Raw genomic sequence first — 15,846 nt, forward strand, 5'->3', positions numbered from 1 at the left:
AAAGTGTGGCATTAATAATAATAATTCAAATGGCAATGTATCATTGTTGACCATAGGTTATGTAATACTTTGAAGAGTGAATATCATACTATACAATTATTTTAATAGTAAGTAAATATTACCTGTGATAGGAGAAGGCGTAACAGTATTATAGAAGAAAGGTAGTTCGGTCATTAGGCTATAAGCTTTCGTCACAGGTAGTCTAGGTAAAACATTTTCGTAGAATACATGACTTCTATTTCTATTTTGCGGAAGACTTTGAGTAAGAAGATTATTTTTTAACTCAACGCCCTGTCCAGAATTGTATTTCTTAGAAAACAACTGGTCTGAAAATCCTAAAAGTGTAAATAATAATAATAATTAGATACCGATTTATAATAATTATTCACATAAAGGGTAAATCTATATATGCCTGCAAAGAATTTTTAACTTTATATCATTTCTTATATTTAAAGCTTCTTTTTAAATAAATGTTAGTTCCGAGAAATATGAAATTATAGAAGTAAAACAGATTTGATTGGAAATTAAAATATAAAATGCAAACTAATTTTTCCCAAATTGTACTATGAATAGAATAATTGAGAAAAAATTACCTGAATATTTTAAACTTTCTTGTTGATTCTGAATTTTTTCTTGTCCTTCATAATCTTCAAATTCCTCAATGTCGTCATTATATTTATTTTGCAATGTTGAAATTTCAGTTTGTCTTGGAAATTCTCTTTCCAAAGGTGTATTCGTTGATGTTAATAATTTAAAAGGTCTATTGCTTATGTATGGTTTAAAGTGTATATTTTCTTCTTCTTTGTATTTATTTTGTATTGTTTGATATTCTGGAATTTCGAGTGGAATTTCTTTTTTTTTAAAGTATTGTTGCGTATCCGGTGTTGTATATTTTAAATTTGCTTCCTTTTGTGTTATGTTTGAAAACTTTGGTATAATATATGTTAAATCTAGATTGCTTTTAATTGAGGGTCCACGAAATACTTTGTATATACTTTCAATATTATTATTATTATTATCAGAATGATATTCTTCAGGGTGTGATTCTGAGTTGTTCTTTTTTACATTGCTGGAATAATGATGGAGATAATTTACCTGCATTGGTAATAAATTTGGAGCATACATTTTAGAAGGAATAACATAATTTTGATAAATCGGTTTGACTTTAACCCTTGAAAACGCAGTAACATAGGTTTTTTCTGGATATTCATGAACTAAATTATGTTGATTATTTATTTTAGTAATCTTTTGTGAGTTAGTTTGATTTAAGGGATTAAAATTGTTCGGAAAATTTGTATTGTATGTTTGAAAATTTCCATTTCCATTATAATTCTGTGGAGCGGTTATATTATTTGAAAATTTGTTATTAAATTCAACACTAGGAAGAGCAGGAAACTGTTTATTTAAGTTTTGATTTATGTAGGTTACAACTGATCGGTCTGGTAAAGGATAAGATGGCTTGGTATTTTCTGTGAAAAAGTGTTGCCTAATGGGATGTGGCATTTCTGACACTAAAAAAGATTTAGGTATATTAGAATAATATGGTGTTGCTTCTCTGTTAGAAGGTTTCATTGTTAAACTTTTAAATGAATTGTCCTGAAGGATAAAAGGATCTCTATTAGTAGGCAGAAGAAACGAATACTTTCGAGTCTCTGAGGGAAGCAATTCCGTGTTAGTGTGTGTAAAATGATTGACATTTTCTAATATTTTTGAAGGATAAATTTCCCTGGATTCATAACCTTTCTGAGCATTATGTATTTTTGTATTAGCTGAATATTCTTGTATTATCTTCAAACCGGGCTGAACAGGTACCGCAGCGCTCCACACATTTGCACGATGTGCAGGTTTAAATTTTATTGCTTCTTTATTTAATACAGGACGCCAATCATTTTCATAGGCAGTTGGATATCTATGCACCTGTAAAAATCACAAAGCATTAAAAGCGTTAAATAAAAGTGATCGACATAATTCGAAGAGGATTGTGCCCTTAATTTTATTGTTTCTTCTAATCCACGGTCAGCTTGATCGAATTTCAACACCAGACAGACAAATTTGTCAAAGCAGAACGCCCCCTTCAGAAACCGTACTGCTCCTCAATCAGAACACCTTGAAATGCCAGATATATACCTGATCAAAGACCAAACTTTCAAACAATTTAGGTACCGTAAACCGGGGCTATAAGGAACACCGGGGCTATAAGGAACAAAACTCTGTGTTCGAGTGGAGTTGAAGTTATCGGGGCCGTGTATGAATAAATTGTGTTACTTGCTTTTGAAAAATTGTTGCTGGGGTAACTGCCAATACTACTCAATGCAATAATTGCGACTATTAATAATTTTGTGAATAGTAGTAGCTTGTAAGTGAGTAATTGTGTTTTAGTGAAATTTCAAACTTGGGAAACATTTGATTGCCGAGGTAAGTTGTTCCTATTTTAACTTCTCAAAGTAATTTTTTTTTATTAAAGGGATTTATTATGGGAAGTTTTATTGAGGTCACTAAGTAATAAATACGTTTATTTTGTATTTACAGTAAGATTTACGAGAAAAAACCCAAAATTCACAAACGGCGGGTATATAAGGAACACAATTATTTCTTCCGAATTGTTAAAGTGTGTTGTTAAAACGTAAGTTTTTCGTAATTTCGTTTGTTTTTTATCACCTAATTTGGTTTTTAGTGTTCAAAGATGGTTCGAAATTGTAAAAGAGTGTTGGTACCGACAAGTCACAAAAAACGACCAGTTATCATCATCGACCTCAACTGATGATACCAGCAACGTTTAGTTTTGTTTTTACATTTGTTTTATATTCTGTGTTTACTTTCGATCAATAAAAAATAATTTCTTTAACTTTAAATACGTTTTCCAATAGTTTTACCGCCTTGTTCCTTATAGCCCCATTTTGTAATTTCGAAAAATTGCGTCTTTTTCGTATTTTTTGCTTAAAATTCCAGCTTTGATCAAAACAATACTTTAACCCTTCAAAGTGCTCGCCAAGATCAAGAAAAGAAAAAAAAATTAAGGCAATATTTCAATAAACAAAAAAGTTGCAAGACTTTAAAGCTGAAATCTGTTCCTTATAGCCCCAGATTACGGTACCGCACTTAGGACCGGTTTTACCAACACCGATTAAAAGTTAATCAATGATTAAATCCTGAACCTACCAATCATGAGCGGTTAAACTGACATTAATCGTTGATTAACTTTTAATCGGAGTTGGTGAAACTAGCCCTTAGTATAGTAACAGGTCGATAATTCTGAACTTTGGATTTATCTCCAGCCTTATATATAGGTGAGATCGTTCCCATCTTCCAGTATTGTGGAAAATAACCAATTTTTAAAGAGTTATTAAATATATATACAAGAGTAGCACAATGATTGAGGAACTGCATGATTTCAAAAATGTTGCCGGAATTCTATCATGACCAGGATCCTTATTATTATTTAAAGAGCGTATTTTGATCAAACTCTCGATTAGACACTGATTTTAAAAAATCAGCAAATAAATTAGCAAAACTCAAATTATCTATAGCTGTGGATTGTCCAAAATACATTTCAGCGGGAAAAGAAAATTTTCAATTTTTATTATTGTTCTTAAAATTCCAAAAGAGTTTTGGATTTTTAGTAAAGTAGTCTCAGTATCTAATAAGTATTGATTGTAATTTTGCTCGGCCATTTTTTATATTTTGATCGCAAAACTCAAAATCTTTCATAATATCTCGTGTACGTTTTATAGTGCATGGGCTATTTTCTTTTCTACAATCATATTCTTCAATTCATCGGAAAACTATACAGGATACAACAAACTAACAGATTTGTTTGACAGTAAACTATGAAGAATATAAATTACTTACTGCGTTGTAGTTATGTATGTTTACATTTGCTAAAATTGCGCGTGCCAAAAGAAGTGTTGTAGTACCTGTAAAAGAAAAAAAAAGTCTTCTTACATTCCCTCATATCATCCATGGATATCTTGACGGAAGCACTAGTCTGCTTCCGGGGGGTTTTCCGATATGAAAACCCGAATCGATATTTGAACCAAATAAAATTTATTTGAAATAAATAAAAAGTTTAGTAAGCTTTGACAATTAATCAAATATATATTTTTCTGGGTGTTCTTTTATCCTATCCTAAATAATGTTTCAAAACCAAAAAATTTTGTTCGGTTGAATTTCTATACTTACAAAGTAATATTCTTTTAGAAGCCATAGTAGACACCGAATCTACCCCATCAAACTAGAACAAAGAAGTTAATTGTAATATATAATATAATTATAGCTGTAGTATTCATCTTTAAAGAGTTCTTAGTAAATTAGTGTGCATTAATTTCTTTCTTATAGAAATGGTGATAATATAGAATATTATTATTATAGAAATCTGTGATAAAAATCAGAATCAGCAAACCCAAAAACTCTTGGCTACCCTATTGAAAAATACTATATAGGTTCCTACAAGGAATCCTATAGGGATCCTAAATAAATTATTATAGGATTTTCTATAGGAACCTATGTAAGTTCCTATCAAGAAATTTCTTGTATGAAAAACATATGTTTCCCTGTAGGGTTCTTTCTAGATTCCTATAAGGCTCCTTTGGGAATGTAATAAGATGCCTACACTGAAAAAAATTCTGTGTGGCTGCCACATGTGTGGTGATGGCGCTACATTCTCTTGCCTCGAGTGCTCTGCCCTTTGGTTTTCGGGTGCGTCAACGAATCTCGAGAGCAGGTAGCCTTTCCGAATAGACGGGAGGCTGTCATACCGATATCTCGAGATTGGTGCAACCTCGTATTGAGCACGCGGTATTCTCTCGCGGTGAGGTAGTGTTCCCTTGAGAGCTAATCTCCCTTCCGAAATCGGGATAGTACTTACCATCTGATCTGTGTGGTAGCGACATTCGTAGGTAAGGTAGCGACACAGAATTTTTTTCAGTGTATAGTTTTCTATATAAGATCTTATGTGGATTCCTATAAGGATAACCTTCAAGAATTCATATACTTTCCTATAGGATTTGATTAAAAATGATTACTTGTGATGTCAATTTCATTCTATGGGGTTTTGGGGTTACTGTCGCGACTATTATGTAAGTTTCGAAAGGAGGAGGGCCTCTAAGGCCTATATATTTGGGCCATTAGGAAGTTTGCTTTAAATGATTGCAATATACATTTTTACAAATAAGAATGATATTTTTGTCGATTTTAGGCGAAACGGGGGTTTTTCGGTTTTATTAACCCATTGAGACTAAGGGCCATAGTTTCACCAACTCCGATTAACAGTTAATCAATGATTCAACATGTAGACAAAGTTTAAACATTTTTATCACATATAAAACTGATGTCTGATAATTTTTAAAATCCTTATATGAAAACAGGAAGAAAGTAATATCGTTACCTGAAAAGAGAGGATTTCATGCAATTTTCATTGCATAGAGAGAGTAATAACTAAATGTTATTGAATAGAGATTGAAAAAGAAATTGAAAGGCCTGCTTCTTAATACAGGTACGTAGTTTATAAAATTTTACCTTCATAAACAAAGGACCTATTGTTCGAAAGGTTTGATTCATTAGTATAACAATCAGTGAGTAGTCTATTGTACGCGCATGTATAATTATATATTTGTTATATTTCTTTACTTCCTGAATTTAATTCTATTTTATTTTCGTGATTTTATCATTAGAAAATATTAAATGTGACGCGTTCGATAAAAAAAATCAACCATTACAAAACTATTATTAGTGATAAAGCAGTTTTTTTATTATTGTTTCTATTTTTCGTTTTAATATCAACTTTAATGATATATTATATTTTTGTTTTTAAATAATTATAAAAAAAGTGAGAAAGAAAATTTGCTTAGTTCATATAATGATAGAAGAAACATTAGATATATTTTCTGACACTAATTTAAAACAAATTTTAAAAGTAAAAGAGAACCATAAAAATTTAGTTTTTTTAATAAAGAAGTCCTATTGGAGATATGTTAAAAAAAACTTCGGAGATGAAATTATTTTAGCTATTGCATAAATTCAGTTGAACAAAATTGTTTAATTTTTTCTTAAATAATAAGTAAGTGATAAATTTTCACTATGAAAATGGTTAATAATTATTAGAGAATACACTAAAAAAATTTTTTTTTTAATTAATTCAAATTATTTGAAAAATATTTATTTTATTCAAATAATTTTTATTTAAATCTAATAAATATTTATTTGCTTCAAATAACTTGAATCATTTGAATCAAATAATTATAAATTGACTCTAATAAATGAATTTATTTAATACAAATAATGAGTTATTTGAAATAAATATAGATATAAATAAACATTACTTGACACAATTAATTTATTTTACCTCTTCAAGTAAACTAAATTATTTAATTAAAACAATGCATTCTAAATATTTTAAGTTATTGTAACAAATTCCTTTGTATGGATTCTTGAATAGTCCCATAACAGATATAGAATAATAATGGAAAAAATAAAAAATATTTGAATCAAATAAATAACTTATTGCAACCAAAATAATGAGTTATTTAAAACATTTAATTTATTTATTTCACTCAATTAATTGGATATTTAATATTAATAAAAATTATTTGGCGCAATTAATTCATTTTACGACTTGAAGTAAACTAAATTATTTAATTCAAATAATTTATTTATTTATTTTAGAGAATATACAGGCTAGTGCATTTATTATATTATTTATAATAATGTTAATGATTATAAAATAACATGCTTTATGCTAATAAAGTATTTAATCAAACAAATAAAAAAATATTTGGATCAAATAAATCACTTATTAAAACAATAATAAATGAGTTATTTGAAACTATTAATTTATTTATTAATTAAAGGAAGAGAATTTATTATACGGTAGCAATATATCAAATGTGAAAGAAATTAGCAATCTCTCCGAATCAATTTCTCATTTAAGCTTCTTTCCCACCATGCTCCTGTTTTTCCTAAGTTCTTTGATAATTTTGAAATTATTGATTAATTTCGTAAATATTTATCAGAAAAAGCAGGTTTCTGTATTAGGACAGTTGTACTGTTTGATACATGAAATTAAAGAAGCTTAAGTGAGAAATTAATTCGGAGAGATTAACTTCTTTCACATTTGATATTAATTTATTTATTTCATTCAAATAGATGGATATTAAATATGTATAAATATAAATACCGATTATTCGCCTCATTTAAGTTTAGGTAATTTTATTTTAACAATATAAAAATTTATTATATAAATACTAAATATGAGTTAAATATATTAAATATAATTTAAGAAGATTCATATTAATTTTAAATAATTTTATAAAAATAATAGAAAATAATTAAATCTTTAAATTTTTACACATAGTACACTAAAAAAATGTATTTGATTCAAGTAACCGATTAATTGACTATATTATCAATTAAATATTTACTTGAATCAAATAATATTTATTGGAGTCAATTAATTGTTATTTGAACCAATAATTTCAGTATTTGAAGCAAATACCATTAAATTTACTCCAATAAATATTATTTGATTCAAGTAAATATTTAATTGATAATAGTCAATTAATCGGTTACTTAAATCAAATAATTTTTTTTTTCAGTGTATATGGACGACCTTAAATAATGTACACTTGCTAAATTAAATTTTTTGTTGACTTTTGAATCCGACATTTTGAATTTTAAAAACTTGATATCAAATTTGAATTCAGCCACCCCAAAAACCCCCGAGTAAGTATTTTTTAGCGCAATCCGGCAACTTCTAAATTTTGTTGGTCGCCATTTTGAATTTTTAAAATCTGACATCAAATTGGAATTCAGCAACCACAGAAACCCCCGAGTAAGAATTTTCAGTCGTTTTCCATGAATTTTTTAAAAACTTTGATCATTTGAGTTATTTGTGGCTGAATATGGTAAACAATCAACCTTCAACCCCTATTTTTATCCCTTAAAACTTATTTAGTCTGCTGAAAGAACAAAACAAGTATCAAATATTTTTCAATTATCTACAAAATTTACATGGGGAGAAATGAATCCCGGCTTGGCACTTGACTAGTGTTGCTTGAATATCCTAAAGATATCTCTAAGTTATCCCCAGGATATACATAAAATAACTATAGAAATTGAAATACTTCTATATAAATTGAATAAATAAGTAAAATTCTATAAGATATCTATAATATATTCCAAATAGAAGTATAAAAAAGTTTTAAATTTTCTTTACATTCACTCTGAGTTGATGTAATCTATTTTTAACTATCTGGCTTAAATAAAGTTTACGCGCTCATTCATATTCATATTTTAATTTGTCCTACAGATATGTCTAGGATGTTCTAGAGATATTTCCAGGACATTTTAGAGATATCTCACAGTATCCTATAAAGTGGCGGATTGGATTTTCTGCGGATATCCTCTGGATACCTTAGGATATCTTGCATTTTTTTAAAGATATCCTGAGAATAATTTGTTGTTATTGTGAAAGTAATTGCTAGTTTTTTATTTTTCTATTTATTATTATCATTTTTATTTATTTATTAAAATTTATTATTAAGCTATTATATTTAGATGAAATGAAAGTCAAGTATCATCACTTCAAATTACATTTTTTTGCAAATTGAAAATAGCGTGATTTGAACATAAATTTAACATTTAATTACTTTTTAAAAGGTGTGCAGAAAGTAGTGATGCATTGCGAGCGAGTATTTTCATTGTCTTTTTCGCGAGATTCTCGTTCTCGCCAAAACTATTTGGCGTAAAAAAACATAATTTTTGATATGGATATAGAAAAGCGGATAACGCGATCTTAAAATTTACCTTTACAACTTTCCAAAATCCACGTGTAAAGTTTAAAAATATTAATTTTTCATAAAAATATAGTTATTTAAATTTTTTTTTTAATTTTCTACATCACTATTTTTTTCTCAAATATTCTTTAACAAATAATTTTTGTTATTCAAACTATATTTTTCATATTTCTGACATATAAGCTTCCAATGTATCCTCAGGATTCAAATCGACCAGTGTGTATCGAAAGTAGGTTTTTGATGTTTGTATTTTAAGCATTAAATATTATTATGAAGTTTTTAAACTCTACATATTAGATTCACCACTTTAAAAATATGTTTTATGTCACTCTATTTAAGGGCTTTTTTCACCCCTAAAAATAGTATATGAATTGATCTAACAAAACGGTCAGACGCACATTTTGTCCTACTTTCCGAAAATGTTTTATTCTTTTGTGTGTGAAAAATGATGTTGGTGCAGTAATTACGGCAGGTGGTCCTACACTTTATATCATTAGTATCTTCTTTGAATTCTACTTTATTATAGAAAGTTCTTCGAACAAATGTAGAAATAACCCAATTATTTTATTAAGTTTATCCATTCTAACAATTTTCAAGTTATTAGATAACAAAATCTACCTATCCAAATTTTAGAAAATCACGATACACTTTATTTGTTGTTCAAAAACAATTTCAAAATTTTCAAAATTTTCAAAAATTTTGCAAATTTTACTTTGAATTTTGTAATGTGCAGTAAATAGTACTTGGCAATATTTAGAACATACCAAAGCATCAAAATAGCATTTTTATTAAAGAATAGGAATAATTTTTTTATAAAAAATAAAATTTGAAAAAACTTGTACCTCACATATATGGTATATGATGGTGTTGATAATTAGAATATTCAGATAGAACCACTATGTGTACATTTGATTTAAAATTGATAACAAACGAATGTGAAAGAAATATAATTATTATTCTCCTTAAATTAAACTATCACAATATTATGCACCTAAACAACTGTACTGACACGTACTTGCTGACCATACAGTATTCTTATTTCAGGTGTTTGAAACTAAAGTATCTGTCCCTTCTCCATGTATCTCATGTAATGCTGAAGAAAGTGCGTTCTGACGCTTCTTTCCGTGAGTCGACTTCATCATTACTTACGGTAAAGACTTATTTGAGTTAGTAGGCTTTCCGTTACATAGAAAGTTATCAAGATAGAAAATCATGCTTCGCCGGAGCGGTTCGATTAAAAATGAACAATAGCATTTATGTAGTAAACAGTAGTTGTATCTTAAAAAATCCTTAAATTCATGATCACTTTGCAAAAATAAAAAATTTATATTTCAATTATTTTCTAAAAATAAATAAAACAAAAAATGTCAAAAGGATTTTAAGATTTTAAAGTTTGATTTAATTTTGACAATAACTTTTTTTTATTTAAATATTATATCATTTTATAATATTTTTAACATATATATATAATATTCTTTAATTCTTTACCTTTTCTATATTTTAATTTTCTATATTTAAACTTTTCTAAAGAAAATTAATTAATTAGGCAATTTGTTTTTTACTGTTTTGTTCACTGGGTACGTTTGAACGCTTCTGAATAAATAAAAGAAAGAGAAAATTATCTTAAATAGTTTTCTTTAAACGATTTTTAATTTTAGCAATCAACTATCATTATATTTCCCAAGAAAAATAATTTGTGAATGTAAAACTTTTCTTACTTTATCAAAAAGAAAACTTTATTATTTAGAAATAATTTAATTTAGTATACATATTACTATATATAGAAAAGGTAAAGAATTGAAGATAATAAAAAAATAATTATTATTAAAATAATAATAAAATCATTTTTAAAAGGTAAAATCAATAATCAATTTTAGATTTTCGAAAATTTATAGTCATAGAATTTTTCTTAAATATGATGGAAAAGGTTTTTTGAAAATAGAAATTTATTTTCTATAAAATTTTTACTTTGACAATTTGTTTAAGTGTACTATGCACAATGCTCTAAATTTTAAACGGTTGAAAGTAAGATCCGCATTAAAGAAACTAAAAGCTAGCTGTGAACTAGAAAAAAAAACAAATTTGTTTCCACGATAATTAAGAATAAATTACACTGGTTTACATGATAATTTCACAGGTTAACATTGTTATTATCTTATGACAGATTGATTTAAAGACGCAATATATTAGTCTTCTTTGATTTAAAATGAAAAAAAGTAGTTTAATTTGTTTTCTAATTTCATTTATTAATATTTTATTTTTATTGATGTTACGTACTTTTTAAATTATTCTCTAATTGTTGCTGGACACGGAATTTTTTAAGCTGTCGATTAGTTACCTTGGAATTATCTTAACTTTAATTAATTATAAAATATCAAAGTTTTTATTAATTTTTATTAAATAATTATATAATATCTTGAAAACAAGAAAATTACATTTTAAAAAATAAAAAAATAAATAATAATAAATTAACGAAGAAAAAATTTTATTTAACTGAAAATTTTTCAAAAAAGTCCAAAAAGTTTTTGAAGTTCAAAACAAAAGTGTAAATTTTGACTTCAAAAAAATTTTGTACTCATGTTTCTAGGGTCCATCCAACGTATTTATTTTTTAAAGGACACGATAAGAGAGGGTAGGTTTCTTTGAGTTCATCTCTCTTTTTATACATGAAATTATTGGGTTTGAATTTAATTTAACTAGAGAAGGAGACATATGTGTATGTTATGGCGAAAGTTATAATCAAACGACATTGATTGAAGACCTCGGACTGGATTCAGTGCAGTATTTAACATTTTTAACTACATGAAAACTGCACCAAATTCCATGATAAATATTCAAAATATGCCCAAAAGAAAAATAATAAGGCGAACAATTAAAAATAAAGTTGAATTTTCATTGTTTTAAAATTAAGTGTTTAATGTTTAATTACTAATAAAAGTTTAGATAGAAATCGCTTTTTTTTAAATTGTACAATACTTTAAAAAAACTGTGGCCATCTCGCCCACAGACTTACCCTCTTTAAAAACTTAGTTAATAACTTAGTTAGTAAGTTAGTTAATTAATAATTAAGTTTGTATGTTAGTTAGCTAGTTAGTTAGTAAGTTAGTCAATAACTTACTTAGTAAAGTCGTCAGTAAATTAATTAATAATTAAGTTTGTAAGTTATTTAGAAACTTAGTTAATAACTAAGTTAGTAATTTAATACGTTAGTTAGTAAGTTAGAAACTATGTAAGTTAAGTAAGTTAGTTAGTAAGTTAGTAAATTAATTAGTAATTTTCTGGTGTTAATATAATCCTAGAGGAATTAAACTATTGCAAATTATTTTAATCCATTCTGGTGTTATTTTAACACCTCACGATTTACCGTGTTACTTTATAAACTGAAAATACAATACAATTAACCCTTAAAGTTAATTGTATTGTAAATAAAACGTTTTAACTTTTGAATTAAGTAAAATATTGAGGTGCCAGGATCAATTAAGAGTTTGTTATATCAGGTGCAGATCGACCTTCGCAGAGACGCCGATTGCGCTACCTAATTGCATGGTGTGAAAGTGTAGATCCATTGAGCAGTAATATGTGAAGGTATGTATATTAGTTCAATGTAGTACAATAAAATATTCTCTGGTTTTGAAACATAATTCGTGCTAATTCTACTCCCAAAAACGGACAAAAAATTGATAAAACATTGCATACGCAAATTCTAATTGAATTCTGACCGTAATAAATACAGCAATTTTTTGAAAAATTCACGTTCAATTTTCTGTACTAATTCTAGATGTATTTTTGAAAAAAATTCCTCGTGTAATTTTTGTTGTAAATTTTTTTTAAATTGGATCACTTTTCCGTACGAATTTCGTACAATATTTTTACGAATTACAAACGAATATTTTTTTAAAATAAATTATTTAGAAATTCCGCTAGGAAGTTGATATGTATATTCTGTACGTAATGTATGCTGTTAAATTAAAAAAAAAATTTTTGACCTCTTTTTCGTACAAAATTTTAACAATATTTGTGATAATACACGAATTTTCATAATTTTTTTTAGAATGTAACGTTTGCTGTAAGATTTTAAAACAAAATTTTTCCATCATTTTTCTGAAACATTTTTGTACAATATTCGTGCGAATTACAAACGAATTTTTAATAAAAATTTTTTTTTAATTCTGCACTTTTCTGAAAGAATTCACGCACTTGCTGTTAAAGCAAACATTCCGTGCGGAATTCTTTTTAAATTTTTGGCGAAATTTTTTGATAATTGACTAAAAATTCGTTAGTAATTTGAACGATAATATCGTAAAAAATTAGTTTAGGAAGCTGGTCCTATTTAAAAAAAAATTTAAAGCAAACATTACGTACGGAATTCTTTTCAAATTCCTAGCGGAAATTTGAAAAAGTTTACTAAAAAATTTGTTAGTAATTCATACGAATATTGTAGGAAATTCTTACGGAAAAGTAATTCTCATGAGCAGAATACCATTTGAATTTTCACGTGGAATTTTGTTATCAAATGTATAACTGCGTTTTTCAGAAAAGAATTCATACTAATAACGATCAAATAAAGAATGAATTCTGCTTCAAACGCAACAAGATTTTTTATCGAAATTTAACACGAATTCGGAACGAATTTGAAACGAATTCCGAACGAATTTGGTACGAATCATTTTCACCTGGGTATTTATTCTATTTCAATAATATTGTATAAATTATGTTCCTAGAAAATTACAAATATGTATGGCAAAAGGATTCTATCTGTGAGATCCCATGAAACTATCAATTAGAATACTGAGATTATAGTATTATAAATGTTCTCTATCACGAGAAATTCTCTAATTAATCGACTAATAATGTAATAACTAAAATACATACAAATAACAATATATGTATATTAATTAAAGGAAGGGAATTTATCATTCGTAGCAATATATCAAATGTGAATGAAGTTAGCAATCTCTCCGAATTAATTTCTCACTTAAGCTTCTTCAATTATATATTAATATTATATATTAATTATATTATACTTATAATATTATGTATGTAAAGAATAATAATAAATAATATATATACTTAGTTATTAACTTACTAACTATCGTTCTGACTTACTTTCTAACAAACTTACAAACTTAATTACTAATTTACATACTAACTTACTAATTAGCTAACTAACTTATCAACTATTAACTTTCTAACTAACTTACAAACTTAATTGCTAATTAACTTTCTGACTTACTAACCAAGTAGCTTACTAACTTTCTAGCTAATTTACTAACTGACTTACTAACTAACTTTTTAACTAACTTACAAAATTAATTACTAATTAATTAGCTGCTAACTTACTTGCTTAACTTACTTACTAACTAACTTAATTACGAACTAACTAACTAACTTAGTTAATTACTACCTTACTAAGTTCGTAATTTAATAAGTAAGTAAGTTAATTAAGTTATTAGTAATTAAGTTAGAAAGTTTGTTAGTAAGTTAATTAGTAATTAAGGTTTAAAGTTAGTTAGAAAGTTAGTAAGCCACTTAGTAAGTTAGAAAAATAGTTAATTTGGAAGTTAGTAAGTTAGTTAGTAATTAAGTTTGTAAGTTAGTTAGAAAGTTAGTATGCTACTTAGTTAGAAAGTTAGTTAGTAAGTTAGTTAAAAAGTTAATTAGTAATTAAGTTTGTAAGTTAGTTAGCTAATTAGTTAGTAAGCTAGTTAGGTAATTAGTTAGTAAGTTAGTTAATAAGTTAATAAAAAATTAAGTTTGTAAGTTATTTAAAAAGTTAGTAAGTTAGTTAATTAGACCTAATTGATTAATTAATTAATTAGAAAGTTAATTAGTAATTAAGTTTTTAAGTTAGATAGCTAATTAGTTAGTAAGCTAGTTAGGTAATTAGTTAGTAAGTTAGTTAGTGAATTAGTTAGTAAGTTAGTTAATAAGTAAATAAGAAATTAAGTTTGTAAGTTATTTAGAAAGTTAGTAAGTTAGTAACTAAGTTAATTAATTAGACCTAACTTACTAACTTAGTTAGCTAGTTAGTTAGTGAGTTAGTTAGTAAGTTAATTAGTAATTATGTTTGTAAGTTAGTTAGCTAGTTAGTTCGTAAGTTAGTTAGTAAGTTAGTTAGAAAGTTAGTAAGTTAAAAAGTTAGTAAGTTTGTTAGTTAGTAACAGTAAATTAGTTACTAACTAACTATTGTTCCACGTAAAGCTAAATTCATCGAATTTTAACAGATCGTTGACTTGGTGTTTGATTTAAAATAAAACTTCATTCATAATAAAAAATAACACTAAAATAGATTATTTTAATCCATTCTGGTGATATTTTAACACCTCAAGATTTACTGTGAAATAATACTTATAATAAAATGTTTCAATAATTAACCTGTTTTCCATATTTATTTTCAATTTATTTACCATCATTTAATATTGTAATATTAAAATACAAAAAGAATTATTATATTCTAATTGTTTTTCCAGTAAAATTTAATTTGAAAAATATGTTTTTTATTCTAAATCATTATTAGTTTCACTTTAAATCTACTATTTTGACTTTCCATATTCTTTTAACATTTTAAATGTTGAAAATCTGACTTTAGCTTCGTAATAAGCAACCCTAAAACCCCCTAGTTACTAAGTTTCATAAAAATTCAAATAGTTTTTTAAAATTTGTCTGACATATTGAAACCCACAAATAAGAGATGTCAGCTTAAATACATCTTGAGGTTGTGGACAAGGTTTTTTTATCTGGCCCACTGTGAGAGGATACTTTGCAAATTTGTCTTTAGATCAAATAGGTAAAAAAAATAGGTTTTTTTTAATCAGTAAAAAATTTTCTCATAAATTTGAAAACATAGTTTTAATGCTATAAAATTAATTTTTTAAAAAATACTTAAAAACAAACGATGACAAAAAAATTGTTTCTAATACCTATTTTTTAAAAAACTATTTATTTATTAGTATTATAGATATTTTATTCAGAGCGAGACTTGAATTAAAAAATTTCTCCAATTTCATCCTCAAATCATTATTAATCTTCTATAAAAAAGATTTAGGGTAGAATGACA

The 15,846-nt window shown here is 26.3% G+C and overlaps 1 protein-coding gene across 3 annotated transcripts in view; it reads right to left on the bottom strand.

Annotated features, from left to right (window-relative positions):
* LOC122511966 overlaps window positions 1–15,846 on the bottom strand; it is a 28,349-nt gene that overhangs the window by 1,681 nt on the left and 10,822 nt on the right. Inside the window, exons 1-5 of one of the 3 annotated variants that reach the window (XM_043627550.1) lie at window positions 9,805–9,893; window positions 4,180–4,231; window positions 3,850–3,914; window positions 594–1,917; window positions 123–335 (exon numbers count right to left, since the gene is read on the bottom strand). In XM_043627550.1, the coding sequence (XP_043483485.1) occupies window positions 123–335; window positions 594–1,917; window positions 3,850–3,914; window positions 4,180–4,204 (1,627 nt within the window). In that variant the 5' untranslated portion in view covers window positions 4,205–4,231; window positions 9,805–9,893. Of the gene's footprint in view, window positions 1–122; window positions 336–593; window positions 1,918–3,849; window positions 3,915–4,179; window positions 4,232–9,631; window positions 9,894–15,846 lie in introns of those variants that run through there. The other 2 variants (XM_043627549.1, XM_043627552.1) reach the window with 2 other exon arrangements.

This window comes from Leptopilina heterotoma, unplaced genomic scaffold, assembly GCF_015476425.1.
Source record: "Leptopilina heterotoma isolate Lh14 unplaced genomic scaffold, ASM1547642v1 Lhet_92, whole genome shotgun sequence".
In the NCBI taxonomy this organism is placed as follows: domain Eukaryota; kingdom Metazoa; phylum Arthropoda; class Insecta; order Hymenoptera; family Figitidae; genus Leptopilina; species Leptopilina heterotoma.